The sequence below is a fragment of the Eubalaena glacialis genome, chromosome 11 (genome assembly GCF_028564815.1).
Source record: "Eubalaena glacialis isolate mEubGla1 chromosome 11, mEubGla1.1.hap2.+ XY, whole genome shotgun sequence".
In the NCBI taxonomy this organism is placed as follows: Eukaryota; Metazoa; Chordata; class Mammalia; order Artiodactyla; family Balaenidae; genus Eubalaena; species Eubalaena glacialis.
The window spans coordinates 47,763,846-47,786,886 of NC_083726.1; the positions used below are offsets into that span (position 1 = coordinate 47,763,846).

At 36.9% G+C, this 23,041-nt stretch overlaps 1 protein-coding gene across 5 annotated transcripts in view; it reads left to right on the forward strand.

Annotated features, from left to right (window-relative positions):
* Positions 1-23,041, forward strand: part of PTPRR (protein tyrosine phosphatase receptor type R) — a 381,027-nt gene that overhangs the window by 253,288 nt on the left and 104,698 nt on the right. For 2 of the 5 annotated variants that reach the window (XM_061206587.1, XM_061206588.1), the window contains exons 9-11: positions 7,597-7,710; positions 10,767-10,922; positions 17,704-17,814. In XM_061206587.1, the coding sequence (XP_061062570.1) occupies positions 7,597-7,710; positions 10,767-10,922; positions 17,704-17,814 (381 nt within the window). Of the gene's footprint in view, positions 1-7,596; positions 7,711-10,766; positions 10,923-17,337; positions 17,590-17,703; positions 17,815-23,041 lie in introns of those variants that run through there. The other 3 variants (XM_061206591.1, XM_061206590.1, XM_061206589.1) reach the window with 3 other exon arrangements.

Here is a 23,041-nt window from a genome sequence, read left to right on the forward strand (position 1 = left end):
TACAGTCGGCCCTCCATATCCGAGGTTTTGAATACACGGATGCAGAATACAAGGAATACAATCCTTGCACTGGGTAGTACTGTAGTACATATTTAGTGAAATAAATCTGTGTATAAATGGACCCACACTGTTCAAACACATGTCATTCACAGGTCAAATGTAGTAACTACACAATGTTGAGTATGATGATTTATGTATTCCTTCATTTCACAAAGATTTATTAAATACCTACCAAATGCCAGGCATTGTTCCAGGTCCTGGAGATATAACAGAGAACCAGAATGGCAAGTTCCCACACCAATGGAGCTCACACTTTAGTAAAGGGAGATATACAATAAACAAAAAAATAAACAAGAAACTGTCAGATAGTGATAAATGCTATGAGGAAAATAAAGCAGGGTGATGTGATAGGGAATGGCCAGGCTGGGAAGGCCTCTCTGAGGAGATGACATTTAAACTGAGAGCTGAAAGATCAGAAGGACACACCATACAGTGATGTCGAACATCTCTCCAGCGGGCAGGCAGACGCCAAGGCCATGAGGTGGAAATGAGCACAGCTTGTCTGAGGAACTGGAAAAAGGGTGGAGTGGCTTGAGAGAGAGATATGAGATGAAGTTCCGAAGGAACAGGAGCCAGATAAAGTAAGGCCCTGTAAGCCATGTAATTGAATTTAACTCTAAATGTAGTAGAAAGTTATTGGAGGATGTTAAAAGAGAAAGGGAGATGAACTCTTTGGAAAAAATAGATTCTAAAATGGATAGAGTAGATCAAGAAACTATAAACGAAAGTCTTGTGTCACTTCCTGTCTGAAACAGTTAAAAGAGGGCATCGCAAAGAGTACACTGGCACAACTCAGAAGATAAATGAAGATAATAATAAAACACACATTATGGAATCAAAATCACATTAGAAACAAAAGAATTAGATCAGAGTCTGCTGAAAACATACAAGGACATAGAGCAGACCTGAGAAAATTTCAGTTGAATAAAGATATACAAGTGGTAAGAGACAATAAGTACATAAAGTGGTTAAAGAGAAAGAATATAAACTTGCATAATGTGTCCTTAAAGATGAACCAAAAAATATTTAGGAGAAAAATCATTCAAATATATAATAGGAGAAAATACTTCTGAAATAAGGAATCTGGTATATGTAGACTTCAAGAGCATGCTATATTGCAGAAACTATCAAACCAAGGAAATATCCTGGTGAAGCTTTTTAACTTTAAAGACTCCTGTGAGATTGCAGGCAGAAAAAGCAAGTTATCCAAAAGACAGGCTAGCCTCAGGCCAAGGTATTCTTTGTAGCAATTTTCAAAGCCAGAAGGCATTGGAATAATAGCAACAGAGTTCAAAGGCAAAAAATAAAAATAAAGATTGAATCAAGAATTTAATATTCAGCCAAGTTGTCATTTATTGTCATTTATTGTTAAAGGCACCATAAATACATTCTCAAATGCCTCAGGAAACATAGCACTCATGAACCCTGCTTGCAAGAAGCTTTTTGATAACAACATCCGGCTAAATAAGAGATACATCAAAATAAAGAATTCAGGAATGGTACACCCTTCTTAAAAAGAGCTGATCATGATCATGACTATTTGAATATGTAACTAATGCTATAGAACTTGAAAAATTATAATTACAGAATATATTCATCAGTGTAAATAATGCTAGCATGATCCTAATATTTTAGTGACTTAATGCAATAGAAGTTTATTTTTAACTCACGTTACTGTTTAATGAGGATTGTTGGTCAGGGCCTCTGCTTCATGCAGTGATTCGGGTCCCAGGCATCTTCCTTTGTCTGGGGCCACCATTTTATTACAGTCTTAGGGTCATCCTGGAACCATCCAGCTTGCAGACAGAGGGAAGAGAGAAAGAGAGTGGAGAAGACTACCTCAGACTGAAAATATCACTTTACTTTCATTTACATTAATTGGTGAGCACTATTACATGGCTCCACCAAGATATAAATGGGCTAAGGTTCCAGGACGAGACAATCGGTTTGGTGAGTAGTCTCCGTTATAAAGAATATAATATAAACACCATAAAATATAATAAGACAACAATAATAATATAATTATAAAAACTGGAAAGTGATCATGAGAAATGGTGGGAAGAGATGTACATTTTCTCACTTTTCATAGCAGCAGTTAATAAATACTTTCTGAAGTTTATATATCAAGAAATAAAGATTTAAATATATTATCATGCAATATTTAACATTATGATTATAGGCACGGGAAGAAAAAAAAAATATAGAACAACCAAAAAAACACCAGACCACTTAGCAAAAGACAGAAAACTAAGGAGGTATAAAAACAAATTTTAGGGCTTCCCTGGTGGTGCAGTGGTTGAGAATCCGCCTGCCGATGCAGGGGACACGGGTTCGAGCCCTGGTCTGGGAAGATCCCACATGCCGCGGAGCAACTGGGCCCGTGAGCCACAACTACTGAGCCTGCGCGTCCGGAGCCTGTGCTCCACAACAAGAGAGGCCACGATAGTGAGAGGCCCGCGCACCGTGATGAAGAGTGGCCCCCGCTTGCCGCAACTAGAGAAAGCCCTCGCACAGAAACAAAGACCCTACACAGCCAAAATAAATAAATAAATAAAGTTATTAAAAAAAAAAAAACAAATTTTAAAAGATAGCATAACATAAAATAACAAAACACATTTAGATCTGTTAAAATAATAAAAGTCCATGGGATAAGCTAAACTATTAAAAGTAAGAAATTATTAGATGAGACTCAAAACATGAGATTCAATAACAGCATATATTATGAATACAGAAATGCATCTCAGATATATTTAATATATTAAATATATTAATATATTTCACTTATATATTAAGTGAAAAAAGCAACTTATGGAACATGTGTAGTTTAATCCTATTTGTATTTAATAATAATAAACATGTATAATAAATACATATTATTTTACATTCTATATGCATCAAAAATATTTGGAAGAATACACAAGAAATAGTATTGTTTGTTGTTTCTGAGGATTAGAATAAAAGGTTAGGAGAAGACAAGCATGCTTTCATTTTTTACTATGTATCTTTCTGTACTTTATATTTTTTGTAATAAATATGAATTTTTTATTATAAAAAGTTAAACAAAAAATAAGTAAAGTCCAACATAGAACTGAAAGCTGCAAGCAAAGGAAGGGGAAGGAGAGGTCATGGAAATCTGACAGAATGGTGTTTGAGCTGAGTCTCCAAAGAGAAGGAAGAAGGCTTAGCCAGTGATCCACATATGCACGGACCCAATACAAAAAGGACGTGGCATGTTTAAGACACCTTAGGTACAGCTGGAGTATAATGTACATGGTGGATAGGGTTGGGAGGTAAGACTGGAAGGACAGGACAATGGCAGTGAACCAAGGAGTTAGGACCTTTCATTAAAAAATGAGATTTCCTCAAAGTATTTTAAGCAGAATAGTGACTTGATTGAGCCAGAATGTTGCACAGGTCCATATGAGGAATGAATTAGAGACCATAGTAGATTGGCAACCCATGAAGATTCTATTCAAATAGTCCAGATAGCCACGATAGTGGCCTGAACGAAGATGGTGGAAATACAGATGAAGAGAAGATGGATTCAACATTCAAGAGATTTTTAGAATGTAGAATAGACAGAACTTGATAATTAATTGGATGTTATGATGGTAGGGTGAAAGATAAGGTAAAAGAGTGAGTCAACATGATTTCAAAATATGGTACTTCATCGCATTATATGAAATATAGAATTAGAAGTAAATTTGATTGTGGATGAGGAGAGGGAAAAAGATAAGTTCAGTTTGGGTAATACCGAGTTTGAGGCGTAAGTGGACCATTCAGGTGGAGGGAAGCAGATGTAGGACTCTGAGAAAGGTGGGAACATGAAATATGGAAATAAAAATCATTAGTATGTAAGTAATAGTAGAGGACAACACAGAGAGTTATAAGAAGGGATTGGGTGATGGTGTAAAATGCCTCCAATAGGTCAGGGCTTTCTTCTTTGTTCAGAGACAGAGAAATTTTTGCTTTTATTCCTGGGAATCACTTGACAATCCAACTGCTGGCCATAAAGGGGAGACTCCTTGCCAAGAATGAAGTTAGAGATCCCGACTAGCAATGAGCACACGTTAAAGTTAGAAAGAGATGAGTGGATTCCTCCTGACTGGCTTGGTCCTGAAGGAAGCTGGGTTTGTTTGTTGCTGTTGGGAATTGAGACTGGACTTCTTTGAGGGGCTTTGAGGACACCTTTTTGGCCTTCCTCCCCCTAATGGGGCCACTGGGTGTGATCTTGACTCTTACTGGGGGTGATCAGATGACAGACCAGGCTACCTTATAGCATCAAGAGGTAACTAACATTTGAACCCTGACCCCCTCTCAGGCAAAAATAATTCAACTGTCCTTTAAATATAAATAGCTAAAAGCCAATCACATACTTAAAGTTTAAACATAATGCTGGTGCCTAAATTCAAGTACTACATTTTAATCAGTTTCCTCAAACTGATTTATATCTAAGGCTCATAGGCTTCAACTACTTTAGTGGACTGTCTGGTGACCAAAGAAAGAAAGTCATATTACACAGTGGTATTTCCTTTGTGGGAGGAAGCAGAAGTGGGTGAGGGGACATGGGCCCCAGATAAAAGGAACTGACTCAGGAATCTCTTTACAAGGCAGAGGTCCAATAAATTTAAATACAGATGGAGTCTGAAATCTTTGAATTTTCATTATGTTTAATTTTTTCTGTGTGTTTATATATTTGTGATATCAATAAAAATAATTGTTTTTGGATAGTAACTATTTGCATTATTCATTGCTGTGAAGTGGCTTAGCATTTACCTTTGGCAAGAGCATTATAATCCCTTTCAAAGTTAAAAATTTCAGTCATTCGTATGTTAAATAATAGAAATGACCAAATGGGTTTAGAATAAGACTAAACTATATCTTATACTGTTATATGGTAACTTTGAAGTTGTGACACTGTCATTGCCATGGAAATTTATATTCTATCATAGTTGTTATGATCTCACCTAATAGGATGAGAAGAAGCTATGTATTTCTAGCATCTGTCCAGGAGGAAGATGGTAACATATATCCTCTTATTATAGGAAGTCATATTTATTTTATTTTCTCTGAAATAAAATTCTCGTTTTGTCTAGGATCCTTTCTTTTTCTCTAATTGTGATCATACATAGTGTCTGGCATGTATTAGGCCCTCAAATACGTACTTTTTTGTTTGTACTGTATTTTAGCATCACTATTTTATGGTGAATAGTCAGAAATACATGTATGTGCTCTGGAATCAATCCAGCTTTTCACAGGCAAGCAGAGAACTGAGACAAATTATTCAAATGTTTGATGCAATGAACCAAATGATTGCAGTTTTTTGTTTTTTGGGGTTTTTGATTGCAGTTTTAAACTAATTATTTCAATTCCCTTCTTCATTTTAGTTAGGGAGTCTAAATTTCTGTTTTAAATGCACAGTTTTACCTTCTTGGAAAGTTGCCATTTTGCGTGATTTTAAATCTTGAGTTCCCATTTCACTTCCATACACCATTTCGATCTAAGGAAGTTAGACTTTAATACTGTTTCCACAGTTACAAGCTTCGTTAATCATGGCCCTGGGAACTGAACTCTCAAGTGTGTACACAACCCCCTTGACTCTTAGTTCCCAGCATAGACCATTGGCTCCAAATCCTGCCCGTGGGAATCAAGGGCTGTGCCTGCCTGCTCACCCTGCCTGACAAACACTGCTGGTGAGCCAGAAGTCAATGGTTCCTCATCAGTGTTTGCAGGAACCAAGGAACCCATCTCTGCAAAGAAACTCCAATCTCTTGGCAATTTCTACAGCCTTACAGAGCTGAAAGTAAGCTGTTGCATAAAAGGAAACCTCTGTTTCTCAGAGCCACCAGGTGGATTTAGTTTTTCTAATCTCTTGGATTTTCCATAAAGCATGTTTCCATAAAACATAAATCATGCTTAAAAGTATAATGTTTTTCTCATTACTGCATTTCCATATCCTACTCATCCTTCAGGGTTGAGCTCAAGTCTTACTTTCTGCATTAAAATATGTTTTTATATATTGGAAACATTTTTAGACTATAGAAAAGTATAGAGGATAATATAGCAAACAACTGTGAACCATTAGATGACTTTTATTTAACAAAAAAATTATTACTGATGGTGTTAATGTAACTTTTCTACCTACTCCCAGCGTAATTGTCCTTTTCCCCTCCCAGGAGCAAGTTGTACATTATAGTTGGGGTGTTGGGTAGAATTTCCAATAGTTCTTCCCTTTTGTGGATCTCAATTTTTTTGCCAGGAGTCCAGTTCCAGCTGCCTAACATGACCAAGCTCTATGGCCCCTGCCCCTATGCAAGTATTAAAAGATCCTAAGGTATAATAGCAGTCTAGAGCTTTAGCTGGGTCTACCATTTTGACTGGGAACCATTACACCTCTTTTGACCTCCCCAACTCCCTCTGATTCCTGTAGCAATAAGTATTTGGTCCAGTTTCCAATCACTTATTTTGTACCAACTTTATGTATAGAGGATTTATTATTTCTTAACAAAACTATAAAGTCTTGGAACAGTATTATTCTTCTTCTACAGAAAACTGGGAGAAGGTCCTCTGAGAGTTCTTACACTATAGTAGATTACACTTGTAAGCCAATCTCTTTATCATAGAAGTGTGTACATAGAAGTGTGCCTCACTTTATAGAACAAATGATATTGCAGCCATCCAACAGTTACTGATAACCTACTATGGTCAAGTTAGCGAATTAAGCATTATAAAATAAGAAATGCATATAAAGGTTTGGTCTCCCCACCTTGTAAATTATCTATTTCAAGTGATTATGGTGCATTTTTGAAAATACATAGTTAACTAGTTTATGTTGTAAATGTAATAATAGCACCCATGGCTTAAATTAAGGATGTAGTATTAATTGCATAACTTGATTTATATTTTAGGAATTTTAAAATATTTACTTGTCCTTTTCCAAAACAACCTGAAAATTAAGAGTGTTTGCCCAAGCAATGGAGTAAGAATTGTTTACCTTAGATTTAATCATCAGTTCCATTGACTTCTTTACCAGAGTTTGAAAATGCATTATTGCAGCTCATTCTTTTGCCTTGCACTGGCAGCAAATCACTATATAGAGAAACTGCCAAGTTTGGTGTTACGGAACTTACACAGCATCTTCCTCTCTGTGACTGTGTGTGAACACAAATTAAAGATGTCCTCTGGCTTGGATTACTGAAATATACTTGGCTGCATATTACATTCTGTCATCTGGACTTAAAGCAAAATAAACCAACACGCATTTCAGTGAAATTCTTTATGAATTGATCATTCATATGATTCTTGATTATAACTAGACAAATTGCATTATTATGCAATATACCATCTTCTTAAGTAAGACCATTTAAATTTTCACATAAAATGTCCCTATAATTTTTTTATCTCCATTAAAAATGCAATAAAGCACCATGAGTGTGAATTTCTCAAAGTCACAGGAATTGTTGTGGTCAGTCGTCCGTCAGGAACTGAATGTCCAAACTCAAAGATTTACTATAATTTGAATTTTTTATTTTCCAGACACTGCAAATGGATGTAAATAGGCTGAACATAACCTTGCTTCGGATATTCCGCCAAGGAGTGGCCGCAGCTTTAGGACTCTTACCCCAGCAAGTGCACATCAATCGCCTCATTGTAAGATGCCAGCATTTCGCATTCCCAGAGTACAAGCTTTGATCTTTATTGCAGGGCTCAAGAATAATGAACAATAATAAAGAACACCCATGCTATAGTTTTATGGTCCATGAGCCAAAGCTGGCATAACACCTGTTTTTGTAAAGAAAGTTTTATTGTAACAAAACACACCTATCTGTTTACATATTGTCTAAGGCTTCTTTCACACTACAATGGCAGAGTTGAGTAGTTGCAACAGATTGTCTGTCTAAATTAAAAGCTAAAATATTTGCTATCTGGCCCATTACAGAAAAAGTTTGTCAACCTTCTCGTAGTTCAAGACTAGCTATCCTGGTAGGTATGAATAGAAGGGCCCAAAATACTTGTCTCACCAACCGGATACTACTCCCAAAATATTCTCCTAAGACGGAAACCTTCTGTATCAGGTAAGGCACTGTCTCCAGACAGCATCTATTAAAATCCCTTCAAGTATATCAGGATGAGGGACTTCCCTGGTGGCGCAGTGGTAAAGAATTTGCCTGCCAATGCAGGGGACACGGGCTCAATCCTTTGTCCAGGAAGATCCCCACGTGCCGCGGAGCAACTAAGAATGTGCGTCACAGCTACTGAGCCTGCACTCTAGAGCCCACGAGCCACAACTACTGAGCCCGCGTGCCACAACTACTGAAGCCTGTGGGCCTAGAGCCCGTGCTCCGCGAGAAGAGAAGCCACCGCAATGAGAAGCCTACGCACCGCAACGAAGAGTAGCCCCCACTCGCCGCAACTAGAGAAAGCCTGCACACAGCAACGAAGACCCAATGCAGCCAAAAATAAATAACTTTTTAAAAAAACATATATCAGGATGAAGGATAGTGAACACACAGGCAGAGGATTTTGAATAAAGAATGAAGAAGAACCATGCTTAAGGACAGCAGTCCAAGTACAATGCAAGAATAGCCTTGAAAAAGTTGAGAGAAAACTTGGATGGGTATCTGAGGTGGGGATGAAGGAAGCCCAAAGGACCTTTTGTATAAGGCTCACTTTAGACCGATCTATCACCCACATCCTTTCTTTCCCCCTTCTCCTCAGTGTTTAGGGACCTTGATATCATTCAACTACATGTTCCCATCTGCATTTGAAGGTGGGTGTGAGCAAAGACAAAGAAAGGCAAATTCAAATCTTACGACTTTCTCTTTGTAAAAAGCTAATTATCCGAGGTTCCTGTGAAAAAGGACTTTAGAATCATTTTACAGTTTTAAAATTGTTCTTAATTTCCCCTGCATTAGAAACTTAAGCAAGGACTTCTTGTTCTCCTTGCCTTCAATCCTTATGCTCCTGCTTGAGTTCAGTTTTACACTGCATCAACACCTCCATTTCCCGCTATGGAGAAGAATTTGCCTTTATTTTGGTTTAGAATTTTTGTTTCTTTTCACTATTTTTCTGTGTGGAGAGTGAATTGTTTTCGTCCCCATAATAACTTTTGTTCTGTGAGTCAACTATTTTCTGGGACTAAATAAGCTTTATTTAAAACAAAGTTTTTAACTCAATAGCACAGAAGAAGAAATACAGCATTTCCCATTATCATGAAAGAGTGAAATAGGTTATTTATATCCAGAGTGTACCTTGCTCAAGTGAGAAGTGAGGTATTATAGATGTCTTAGATCTAGATCTAGATTTTATACATATACTCAGATATCTTAGATATACTTTTACGTATATAGATTTAAAGAGCGTAATAGCTCTTTGAGAGGATAAAAGAGGGATTTGCCACACCCAGAGAGGGATATGCATATCCTCAGAGAATGTTAGTAGCATTTATGCATGTCTATCTCTAAGAGTAGTTCTTATAATAGTTTAAGTTATGTTGATACCTGAGGCAGCAGAGTACGGTGATTAAGAGCTTTAGTGCTTTGGAGACAGACACAGAATTCTACTCCATTTCCAGCTTGGCCGTGTCCCAGCTCTATGACCTAAGGCAAGCTACTTAATGTTCCTTCATTTACAAAATGAAATAACTTAATACCTCTGTCCTGGAGATAACAGATTTAAGGCACATGGGAGCATGACAAGCCCAAAACAAGTGCTCTCTTCCTACTATTGTTGTTATTAGGTCATAAACTATTTAAATTATTATAAACATGTTTCACATCAGTATTATGCAATACTTACTCATTGTCTGTTGTTCACTGCAAACACGGAAACATTTTTCCTGGATGACTAGTAGTACTCCATTTTACACGTGGCTGAACTTCTGATAAATTGCATTATAAGAAAACTTTCTAAAAAAAAAAAAAAACAGAAAGAAAATTTTCTAGCAGGAGAGAACTCCATGTAGCAAAAAGAAAAGACTAACAACAATTTTCTTCTATAAGTGCTTTGTATAAGTTGTCAAAGAGAATCTATCAAAGGCAGTGTCATTTTTGTGTAGTGTTTGTTTTTTATGGGTATGTGGCATATCAGCCATTTAAGGTAAGAAATCCTCTCTCTCTGTTTCAGGTAATGAGGTCATACTAATAGGAAAGTAACATGATATCATTGCATAACATTGTTTCTACCAAACAATAGATCTTAAAAGTGTGACATATTTAAGGTGAAGAACAGGATCAGGGAAGCAACTTCAAAGACAGCATCACCTTCCTTAGTCCAGCCTTCACATTAATACAAGTTATAAAAAAAAATACATGGGGTGGTGATGTCTAATAATTGTACTGTTAAATCAGGTTTTACTTAATTCATTTGATTTTAAAATGCTTCTTTAAACACAATTACTCAGGAGACATCTGAACAATATATCTCAAAAATTACAATACCGAATGGAAAATAAATCAGCATCGAATGAAATATAAAATTACAAAGCTAGAGGTGTCAACTAATTGAAAGAAGGCCATTTGAAGATTTTGGGCTTTGGGCTGCTAATATTAAGTGTACCAGGAATACCTAATAAAGGTGATCTCTAAGATGTCTTTTAGGATTCTAAAGCTCTGATTTTCTTTAATGTTTCTAGAAGAAAGGCAAAAATATTTCCCAAAGTTGTTTAAAATGTCTATTAACATATACAAATAATCTGCTTTTACTAGGGAAAGAAGAACAGTGTTGAACTATTTGTGTCTCCCATAAACCGAAAAGCAGGAATTTCTGATGCTCTGCCATCTGAGGAAGTGCTGCGTTCACTTAATATCAATGTTTTGCATCAAAGTTTATCCCAGTTTGGAATTACAGAAGTCTCCCCTGAGGTAGGCTGTTTCATGGAATATTTCATTTAAAAATTTGCACAGTTAGCATGACATGACCCAGTTCTAGGAGGCTTTGAGATGAAAGCTGTTTATTGTGTGTTATTTGATAATATAAAAATCTCCCTAAGGGTCAAAATTCTCTGATTTCACATTGTATATGTTTCTTCCTTAAGGAAGTTCATTTTCATATCAAAGTTTCACTTTTTGACACTTTCTTCTCCAATCTTTATGGCCTTATAATTTATTTTGACTTATCCAACAAATTGTCCAGAAGAAAAGCCACTTAGGTATATTTGTCAATTGATTGCTTTTACTGAATTTTACTGAATTTTGGGTGTCCCCAAAAAACACCCTCAAATCTTTCCTCCTCAACAGGTTTACTCCTCATTGCCTTCATTGTCAAAATGGTCCCTTTTTTCCACTGCCTTGGGATTAATTTGAAATGTGATTTTTCTTTTGCTGAGGAACCCAGTCTTAAGAACCATGAACATCTCCTTCATAGTGCTTTCTAAATTCGGCACTTTTCAGATTTCCCCCACCACTCCAATACTCTCATTCCTGAATAAATCCAGTCTCTTTTTTACTTCACCTACTCCGTCCCACTCCAAACTTGCTAGAATGAGCATCATCCCAAACATATGTAATTAAATTCACAGAATCAAAGAATTAGACCTTGAGGGAACACATGCGAACATTTTAAAGGTACAGAAAGTAAGGCCCGTAGAAATTAAGTGATTTCATCAAGGTGACAAAGCAAATGAGGTATAAAGCAATATTTAAAATCTAGACACCTTATTCCTAGTCTATTTCCCTTTGCAGTAAAGCACACTGCCTCTCATTACAGCAAATGCCACAGGTATGCTATAAAAAGCTTTGGTACAAGATTGAGCTTGAATCCCAAAGCCAGCACTTAAAATGTGTGTGACCTTGGGTGATTTAATCTCTGTGAGATTAAGTCTGTCTTTACATAGTATCAGCCTCTCTGAGCCTCAGTTTCTTCATATCCTAGATGAATATAGAAAAAGAAAGGAAGGAAGGAAGGGAAAAAGGAAGGGAGGGATGGAGAGAGGGAGGAAGAAAGGAAGGAAGGAAGGAAAAAAAGGAAGGGAGGAAGGAAAAGAAAAGGAAAGGAAAAATGGGTAGAGTCCTTATAAACTTGAAATATGGATAAAATTTTTAAATTTAAAAAAAATACATGGAAATCTTCACAAAGAATAGGCACTGAACAAATGTAATTTGACTGCAGAATGAAAATGTATTTCATCATTGAACCACGACTGTAATAACAACCTCCAACTGGTCTTCCTGCATTTAGTGTTGCTTCCCTCCCTGCTCTCTCTGCTGCCAGCCCCAGCTCACACATACACATGCACATGCACACGTGCACACATGCACACAGTGTCTTCTTTCTTGCCACCAGAGTAATCTTTCTAAAAGCAAATCTGGCCATGCCCTCCTAATGTCATGACTCTTCTTTGGCTTCCTAAATCCTGCAGAATCAAGTCTGGATTTCTTAATATGGTATATAGTTCTTTGTGTGCTGAGTTTATCATTGTTGAACAACACTCTCTTAGTTTATGCTTCAGCCATTCCAAACTTAATAGGCACCAGGACACCCCACACCATTTCTTCCCTCCATGCCTGTGTGTGTGTTGGTCCGTCTGTGCACCTTTCATGTTTCAAGATCAGTCTACTGTATAGTGAAGCCTTCCCTTGTACCTCCACAGATGTGGGCGCTGGCTTTGTGTTCTCGTTGAGCTTAGTACAAAAAACCCCTTACCCCACGTTGGCCTTCATGTCCATCTCTGCACTGTCGTTCCTTGAGAGCATTTCATTTCATTTCATCTGTGTCTTCAGTGCCTTCATTCAGGGCCTGGCATACAATAGGCGTACAAATAGCCAAGTGCTGGGTAGGTGGTGTCCAAAGTCAGAAAAATAAATGAATAAGCAAACAAACACACAAACAAATAAAATAAGATTTTTGCTTTCAATGAGTTCTAATAAGGCAACAAGAGACAAGCAGATAAGGAAAATACAGGGCTATGGTAACATAACCGCACTGTGCCATGGGAGTTTTGAGAAAGAAGAGGTCACTTCATGCTTCAGAGAGACCAGGAGAAAGGTCAACATGAGCTTAAACACTCAGACCCCTCCCCAGCCCTCCCTGCATGTGACTCTGAAGGGGCTCCCTTTTGTACATCAAACCAAACTCCATGCCCATAGTTCAAGCCCCTCACAGACTGACTTGCACACATCTTGCTCTGGACAATTCTTCTTTAAAATTTAAAAAGACCATTAGATTAATTTATTCTGCTTCCCATAAGCTTTCAGTGAATAATATAAGCATTTCGTCCTGTTGCTTTATTCTGAGTTTAAATGCCATTCTGAAGGCTTTAGGGATATGGCAGCTTAGTGAGTCATCCAGATTTGCGGACCAAGAGAAGCTCACCATACCAAAAAATTAATTAAACTCAAGTATTTGGGGGTCCTCCAACACACCTCAGCCTGGCGAAGACAAGGAGCTTAGCCTGAATGCCTGTCACAGAACTATTAGCCCTCAATAGACCATAGGTCTGTATTGCATTTGAATAATGAAAGTGTATTTGATGATCAAAATATGATATTTTCTTATCAAATTATGGGAATCTAAAAATCTAGGAAATCTAGAACCTAGAAACTATTGTATTACAGGAGACTGGGAAGTACTGGACATAAGGAGCATTTCATCAGGGACTGGTGTATTGTTTGAGCGTTTTGTTCTGGCACTTCTGGAATGGGCCCAGCGGTACCCTCTGATCGGAAGCTCTAACTGCAGACAGGAGAGAGCCGTCTGCAGTGTGCACAGGCCCTCAGAGGGGGCTTCAGACACATACAGTCCCAGAGGCGCTGCAAAAGCATCTGTTGATAGTTGTTTAAGCTGATAGGTATTCTGTGAGTTTTCCCACTTCTTTATTCATCATTTGTGGTAAATGTGTAATAACAGCTTATGCCTCAACCCAGTCTTTCACATTTCTATCCCCAAATTATAGCTCTGTTATGGTAACATGTTTATTACCAGAACAAAAAAAGGAATATTGGTATTTTGGGTTTTCATCCTTTACATGGATTACAGAACATGGTGAATGCTGTCTCGAAGCATCTCTTCCTACACTTTTATTAATTACTTTCAGGGAAGGGTGTGTTTTTTGTTGTTGCCATTTCTTTATTTGCTTGATTTTATTTAAATCAGAAACGACTCTTGGGAAACAAAGACAATTACCAAATAGAGATTTCCTTTCGCTTATTCATCTATTTTTATTTCAAATTTAAGTTTCTTGAGAGACAAAGACATTATTTCTTGTATATATTTATATATGGTACCTAGAACATTGGAGGACCTCAAATATTATTTTATAATAAGATGCTCCTAAAAATTAAAAACCAGACTTCCTCTTGCCTAGTAAGTTAAATCTCAGGGAAATAGAATTAAATGCATTGTTTTAGTTTCTATTTTTAGATGTTTTTACAAAATTAAATGTCTATTGAAGCAGTACATTCTGCAATGGTAGTGAAAAAAAATGATTTAGGATTTTGTTGTTCAGTTGCAAATTACCACAGTTTCACAGGTCTTATGTTTCAAAGGAGGAAGTTACCTTCTTTAAATAACAGGACAATGTACTGACTGATACTTTCATGGCATGTTTACAAAGAGAAAAAAAATCATACCAAATAAATATAAATCATAATCCACGAGTTTAGTGATTGTTCCTTTAAACATTAGCCAGCAGTCTAAAGAATTATATAGTCCTAGCCATGCAGTGCGAGGAGGAATACAATCAATGTTAATTAACATGGGTCAGATCTCTCAGACCGAATTGTTTACCTTGTGCATGATACAGTGGAAGTTTGGCATTTATCTAACAAAACCATATTGTTGTAGGATACAACTCACTTATCTGCCTAAATCAATTAATTAACCAGCTAATTTATAACATTTCCACTTTATTCTTATTCTGTGTGCTCCATCTCTCTAGAGAGATGTAGCTCTGAAAGTCTCTGTATCATCTCTCCCAGCATTTGGGGTCAGAATTGGTTTTAAAAAAAGAAAAGAAAAGAAAACTATAGTACATCAAATTATTAAACAGGATATAGAGAAGCCATTGCTATCGGTACCGGAAACTGCCCAAATTTTATACAATCTAACAAAACAAAACCCAGCAGCTTCTTTCACTGCCACAAAGTTAAAGGGAAAGTGATATTGTTGTGACATAAGACATTAAGATGATACAGTGCATTGGTTTTGACCCAGCCATGGAGCCTCTGAATTATTGAACCCTCAGTCCCCTGTCAAAATGTAAAAGGCATCACATTAACCTTATACAAAGGTTAGATTGGAGATTCTTGTGAATTACAAGCTTATGACTTGTGGGATCTTAACTACAAACTTTTCCATTTATTACCCTGCCCTTATCAAGGTTTTTAGATCTCTGTACAAATATAGTAGTGCTCAGCAGGACTAGCATGACTCAGAAGGAAATCTATTTACCAAGAAAGTGCAGTGGCTAAGTTCTAGGAGTTCAAAACATGTGTCTTTCTAACTGGGGGTGGGGGATGGAGGGGTGGGAGGTTAATTCCTCCATCATTACTGCTTTGGTTAAAAGAGAAAACAAAATAGATTTGTCTTAAGCAGAAAGGAACATGTTGGTATTCGAGGAGGTGTGGAACTATAGTAGGAAAAAAAAGAAATGAACCAAATCAGGTTAGGAACACAAAATCTCTTTCCACCCACCTAACCACTCCTTTTTTAATTCAAATTTTACATGAACTAAAGCTCAGATCCTCACACTTAAATTTGACAAGTTTATGTTGCCTACTTGAAGGCTTAAGTGGTTTGCTTTTATAGCAAGCAATAGATGCTATTTATTTGCCTGCAAAAAAACTCATTTCCATATTTATACTTGATTTCTACAAGAGTTTTCTATTAGTTTCCAGCTATGTGTACAGAGGCATTGGAATAAAATATGATCTGGCTAAGGTCAATGAGTAAAAGACAAGTTGTCACTTGAACCCAAGATTTCCTTTTCAAGACATATTGGTTTCTACTCATTTCATCAAGCAAGCATTTTCAGATTCTCCATCAACTTACCATTTATGTATTATAAAAACATGCATAAATCATTTCTTGCATCTATAAATGTCTGTGTCTTAAAGAAGGCAAGATATTACAGTGAGCATATCTATATTTTACAAGCAAAGGAAATGGAAACTCAGCTACTTCAAGCAATAGAGGTCTTCCTCACATAGTTATTGTAACCACAATTGAACTCAAAGATCCTTTCTATTCTGTTTTGTTCAACTCCCCACCAAGACTCGCTTGAGTTTCAGGATAAAAGTTTTCATAAAATATTTTTCAAGGCAAATATTTCTTTTTGTCTAGTTTACAAATGTGGAATGCATTTTTTTTTTTAAGTCTTGAAAAACAATTAACAATGATTTCCAAGTTCAGACACCTACAAGAACAGGTTTTGCTGAAGGCTTTTTTTTTTTTTTTTTCTTTTTGAGACAACTACTATTTATTTCTCATGACTCTGTAGGTTGACTAGGATCAGCTGGGTGGTTCTTCTTTTCCACATAGTATAGGCTGAAGTCATCCCAGGGGTTACATTAAGCTGGGAATTCATCTGATGCTGGAATGCACAAGATGACCTCTCATTCTCCAGGGCCACTCTCTATGTGGCCTTTCATCATTCACTATCATGCTTCTCAAGGCTTTCTTAATCATTAGAGACATCTCAACCAAAAGGGGAAAAAGCAGACTCCAAAAAATGTAATTTTAGATGAGTGGGAGCATTTGACTTGATTTAGCCTTTATATTCTTTTCCTAATTGTGGACCATTTGGTTTCAAGGTCAATTTTCTTTAACCAAAATCTATAAATTTCACTGAATTATTAAATTTCATTGCATTATTATAAGATGTGATTTTAGTAGATGTGCTTTTTTAAAAAGAATGGGTAAAATAAAACTAAACCACTCATTCACATGTTATTCATGCTTTTTCTCTAACCTTCCACCCCTCAAATAGTAAGCTAAGTAAATAAACAAAGACAGAAATAAATTAAAGTAAAACTATTTTCCCTTTTAGTGCCAAATAATTCTGGACATTCTGGTGTTCCCTGTTGCTTTAAATAAAATATAAAATCCTAACAATTTATGTGGTTAAAGTGGTACATTAATCAGATTTTGACAAAATAGACTGCATTTTTAAAAAAAGATTTCATAAAAGAAAAAAAAAAACACGAAAGAAGGCAATGATGCCGACATTGTTGCTCTGTTTATTGATGCATCATGAGATTTTGTTTGCACCTGTTTCACTTCTGTTTAAAAGCTGAGAGCAGTATTACAGCACGTAAAGCAGGGTGTTGATGTTATGGGAGGAGCCTGAAAGCAGAGTAAGGAGAGCTTCATAAACAATTTCCTCAGCACAGAAAAGAACAGAACTCTCTCACCTGTGAACCAGGTAGTGTCCAAGAGAGACCTTGAGGGACACTCACAAAGCCTAGGGCCCGATATGCCATGTCGGGCATGCTTGCTCCTGTACAGGAGATAAAATAGCGTCTTAACGTATAAGAACGGCAATCCAATGTCTTAGATCAGATTGAGAAGCAGCTCTGGCAGCGGGGGATGTAGGTGTGTTCTACTACACTGAATGGAATCAAGCTAAAAATATGTTTAGTGTCTGATAAGAACGCCAGTCTCCTCAAGCTCTCATTTAACATCGGACTTTCTGTTTTGCTTTCAAAGAAAAATGTTTTACAAGGGCAGCATGAAGCGGACAAAATCTGGAGCAAAGAAGGATTTTATGCTGTTGTCATTTTTCTCAGCATATTTGTTATTATAGTAACGTGTTTGATGGTAAGTTTGCTTCTTTATATATTTTATCCTTTACTGAGCCCACTGCTTAATATTATTGTATATATTGCCATTCAAAAGAATGTTGAAAAGACTGAGAACAGAAGCAAGACTATGATCCTGTTAGGTTGGGAATATTTCACATCTGACAGCAGAGTGGTAGCTGGAAAACCTACGGAATTATGGATTCTGACCTGCAGAATAAGGCTGTAATTGCACTGAGGCTTTTCGTAACTTGATCAACCCTGAGAACGAAGTTTTAGAAAGTGATTTACCGAGGTCACTGAAATCCTCAAAGTCATTTAAGTCTCATGGGTACACTTTGGACTTGCTTTATTTCTTCTTTTATATTATCTTTATGCAACTTGGGAACAATTTTAAAAAGAAATATGTCTTGGGGCAAGCTTACTTCTTAATGAGTAAAAATAAGGTTTTCTTATTTTTAAAGGGCCTTTAAAGTAATATATGAAATTCCAGGCATGAAAAGGAGACAATTATAGGCTAAAGGGCTAAACAATCCATAATCAACTAATTTCTTAGGTGAATGAATAATGTAAAGGTATGAAAGTATACACTGCAAATAGCTCTGTAAATTACAAATTATAGATATGAAGACTTTAAAAGTATATTTCATATTAAAAACATAGAACCCCAAATAAACCTAAACACACTAGACTAGGCAGTGCTCTTTGGTACTGAATGAGTTAACAGTTACCTTTCCAATAGAATGATAAGATTTTCCTATTCTTTTGAAAATTCTGTGATATAACTTAAAATATTTGAAGTTTACAGATGGGTTTTAATATCTTTTCTTCCTGTGTGCTATGTTCTTTCTAATTTTGCACATTTTAAAAAACATTCCTTCCTTATTTTTTAAAAGCCCCCCCAAAAGACATCATGCTAATTATTCTTCCCACAACCAACAGTGTTGCTAAGTGTCTTAACAGATTTTGTTTATTTCTGCTCCTCCTCCTGGAAGAGGTTTATGTTAGAAAGATTAGGGCCCCGTTTGGAAAACAGAGGCTGAGTGGTGTCAACTTGAAGGATATAAAACAATTAAGGCCTTGAATAGGGTGAAGATGGGCATATTTCCTAGAATCTAAAATACAGAAAGTAGCAAGCTCCCATTCACCCTCAAGTTTCTATCATCATGAATTTAGAGGCATCTCCTATGGGCCAGGCACTAAGAGAGAAGATTTCTAAAAATTGTGACAATATCAACAAAAGAATAATTTAAGAATTGAGTAAGAAAACGGATTTTTATATCTTAAATAGTGGAGATTTAGGGTAAAGAATTTTAATGAAAGTTGGAGGTTTTATGGAAATTTTGGCAGAGACCTCTGGGCATTTTTTAGGTAGAGAGGGTGTGGTTCCTTGTTATGGTTAATTGTGTTTTAAAATATATGGTTCTTCTTTTTTAAATAAAGGAAATGTCAAGTGTTGTCCTCCCTCTCATAAGTCACAATTAGGGTATTTTTCTGCTTGGAAGGTTGGAAGGAAGGGGAGGATAGAAAGGGATACAGAGTGATAAAAATGGAGATTATTCAGGGAGTAAATACTTAACAATTCAGAAGAGCAAAGGCAAGGAGGAAAGTGGGAAAGCAGATTCCCGAGCAGCTGGTGAGTCCTAGAGGGCTGAGAGAGGCAGAGCAGAGGTTGCCATTCACTTAGATATGCTCCAGATTTTGCATCTCCAGCTCAGAGAGTGCCCCTGTATCCACCATGACTGGATGAACTCCTGCCTGACATACTGATCGCCAGTAGGAATAGGACTTGTAGTAGCCACACCCTCACCTACCTGGGGCCAGGGAACAACTAACTCTTCCTTTCCCAGTGTCTGCAAAACATCCATGTAAAATTCAAAAATCTAAATAAGGCTGCTCCAAAGTTACTAGAACAAACTGAGAAAGGAATGTTTCAGAAGTGTGTAGGTGATTGTTCCCTACTGGGCTGGTAGGTAGATTCATCCATTCATTCAATCCAGGAATTTCTGCAGAGGGCTCTCTGTGAGCCTGTCGTTGGCCCTGTGGACAAAGGAAGGAACAAGACAGGTGAGGTCCCTGTGTTCACGAGTCCTATAGTCCAGAGGGGCACCCAGACAATAATTACGTTAACATTTTTAAAAACCAAGTAGTGACCGTATTCTGGGATTCCAAGTATATGACATTCTGCCAGAGGCAAAACTATAGAGCCAGTAAAAAGATCAGTGGTTGCCAGAAGCTGTGGGATGAATAGTTGGACTTTTAGGGCAGTGAGACTATTCTGTATGATACTGTAATGGTGCGTGCATGATATTAGGGATTTGTCAAAAGCCATAGAATGGACAACACTGAGAGTGAGCCCTAATCTACATTCTAGACTTCATTAATGATAGCATATCAGTGCAGGCTCAATAGTAACAAGTATGCCACGCGAATGCAAGATGTTAATAACAGGGAAAGCTGCTGAGGGAGCTATGGGAGAGGGGGTATATGAGAACTCTGTGCTCTCTGCTCAGTTTTTCTGTAAACCTAAAACTGCTTTTAAAAAATAAAGTTTATTAATTTTGTAGAAACTCAAAAGCCTTAAGGGCCATGAAGAGATGATAGTGAGCCAGAGCAATAGGTAGTGGAGCAATCGGAGACATCTGAGACATACGAACACGCAGGGAAGGGGCTCCCTGGCAGAGGATACGGCAGGTGGGGCAGCTGGGCCTCTCTGGTTTCCAGGAGAAGGGTGTAAGCTGAGTGTTTTAGGCAGAGCTTTGATGTGATCTGATTTGTGTATTTTAAAAGATTGTGGTCTCTGTTGGTGGAGAGTGGTTGGGGACAGAGCTTGGGGTGAAGTGTGGGAGCAGGAGGGCCTTTCTGGCAGCTATTGTATTAGCCTGATGAGAAATATGATGGCGGCCCAGAGTAGAGGGTGGTGGTGTAGATGGAGAGAAGTGAAGGATGGAGATTTATTTGCAGGTGGAACTGACAGGACTTGCTGTGTACTGATTCTCTGGGAGGAAGCAAGAGAAAAATGAAGGATGACTCCTACATTATTTGACTGACTACCTGGATGGGTGGTGCTTCCATTTCCTGGGAGAGGAATGCATTGGAGATGGGGAGTAGTGAGAGAGAAGAAACACATTTTGATTTGTATTCCAACAGTTCTTGAATAAATGAAAGTAGTAGAATGATATATTTCAAACACTCTCTTACTTTTTAATGTGAAAGGGTCACTTTAAAAATAACAGGGGAACCAGTAGTACAGAAAGGAATTAATATTGATAGAAAAATAAATACTACCTGATAGACAGGATTAAGATGAAGTTATATGTGTCTGATACAGCTTAACCACTGACAAGTAAACAGTTCACATTTAGGGACTAGTCAAATGTGATTCTCTAAAATAAGCTTATCTTTGTACTTGTTCAAATGTTTTTGATACTGATCTTGATTTAAAGTAAGTTTTTCCTTGGATCTCTCAGTAATAGTTATACTATCACTTTTGTGATTTTCAAACAAGTATATTCTGGTTTCTGTTTCCCATAATTTTGTTGATTCCATGGCAAAGGAAAAGATATAACTCAGAAATTTCCCTCTGGCATTAATTATGTTTATGAAAGATCAAATGCCATTATTTGTGTCCAAGCCTTTCTCATATCATAGAAATGAAAAGCATGTGGTTTTATTATGAAATTATATAGGTAAATTGCTGTCATGGAGGATTATGTGCTCTGTAACAATAACATAAGCCTTGGCAAAATTTTTGAAATGTGGCATATTATTTACTTTCCTTAAAATTTAAGAAAAAACGTGTGTTGCCAGGCATAAAATTAGACATGCATGACATTTTCAAATGTGTGACTTATTTAGCACCTCTCAAATGTGAATGTAGAGTGGGTGGTGCAACAAATAGACAAATACAATTTTCCAAGAAAAAATGTGTGGGCAACTTCCAATCCATTCAGTCTGTTTTAGGTGGAGGAATATATTACTAAGAAGACTTAGTCCTTAAGTTGGAATAAATAATAGAAAGAACACTGTTTATCATCTACATTAGATCTTCAGTGCACTTAGAGGTTTATTAACAAGCACAAAGGTATTTATGGAATGTAGGTAGAGCTGTCTATAAACCAGATTGCTACTGAAAAGCAATTTTAGAAAACACATAAAAAAGAGCTGTTTGGGTCAATAAAAGCTCTGGCTTGTTAGACCCATAGAAGAGCCATTCATGTGTCATCCAAAGAGTTTCTCTAGTCATGGTCTTGGTAGCTGAGGCAGGAAATTCTTTACCAGACTACCTACTACAGCCCAAGCATCACAAAGAAAATTCATGTCAAAGGTGGACATAAATAGCCATACTTTTCTAATATGTTATATATAATTCCTAGGGATTGAGGAAAATGGGACTAGATTCCTAGCTGAAACGCTTTGTTTACAGAACCATTTACCAAAGTAGGCATGTCTCAAAACTAATTTTCAATTTTTCTGGTTAATAAAAACCATTTAGCTCAAAATACAACCCTCTCAATAATAAGAAAAATAATAACAACAATAATAATGATTATTTTCTTCCATTTACTGGTACTAAATTTACTGCCTGGTACTAAACAATGTATTTTTAAAACCACTTTATTGACATACAAAAAGCTGTACATGTTTAATGTAAACAACTCGATGAGTTTGGAGATAAGCACACACCCATAAAACCATCACCACAATCTATGTCATGAACATATATATCACCTCCGAAAGTTTCCTCCTGCCCTCTTTATTTATTATTATTATTTTGTGTTGTGATAAGAGCACTTAACGTAAGATCTATCCTCTTAGCGAATTTTTAAGTATACAATACAGTATTATTAATTATAGGCCCTATGTATAAACAGTTAATGTATTTTAGTTTCCTAATTTTACTGAAGAGGAAACCAAGAATCAGAGAAGATAAGTGACTTGACCAAGAACAAGCAGTGGGTGGGTATATGTGTGTGGGTGTCTGAGGGGAGGCATTGGAATTCAAACCCAAGTCTATCTGGATTAAAAGGCTGGGCTCTTTACCGTGGTCTCATGTATAAAAGAGTCACACTGTTAGTTTCTTCCAGTCCTGTCACACTGTCTTGTGAACATCTATTTCTGGCTACAAAGGGGTCCAGGAATAAATGGGAATGCCTGTGTTAATCAGAGACATTCAACCCAGACAGAGGTGATAAATGTGTACCACACCATACCTGCTGTTGACACATCTCTGTTTTTGCACCTAG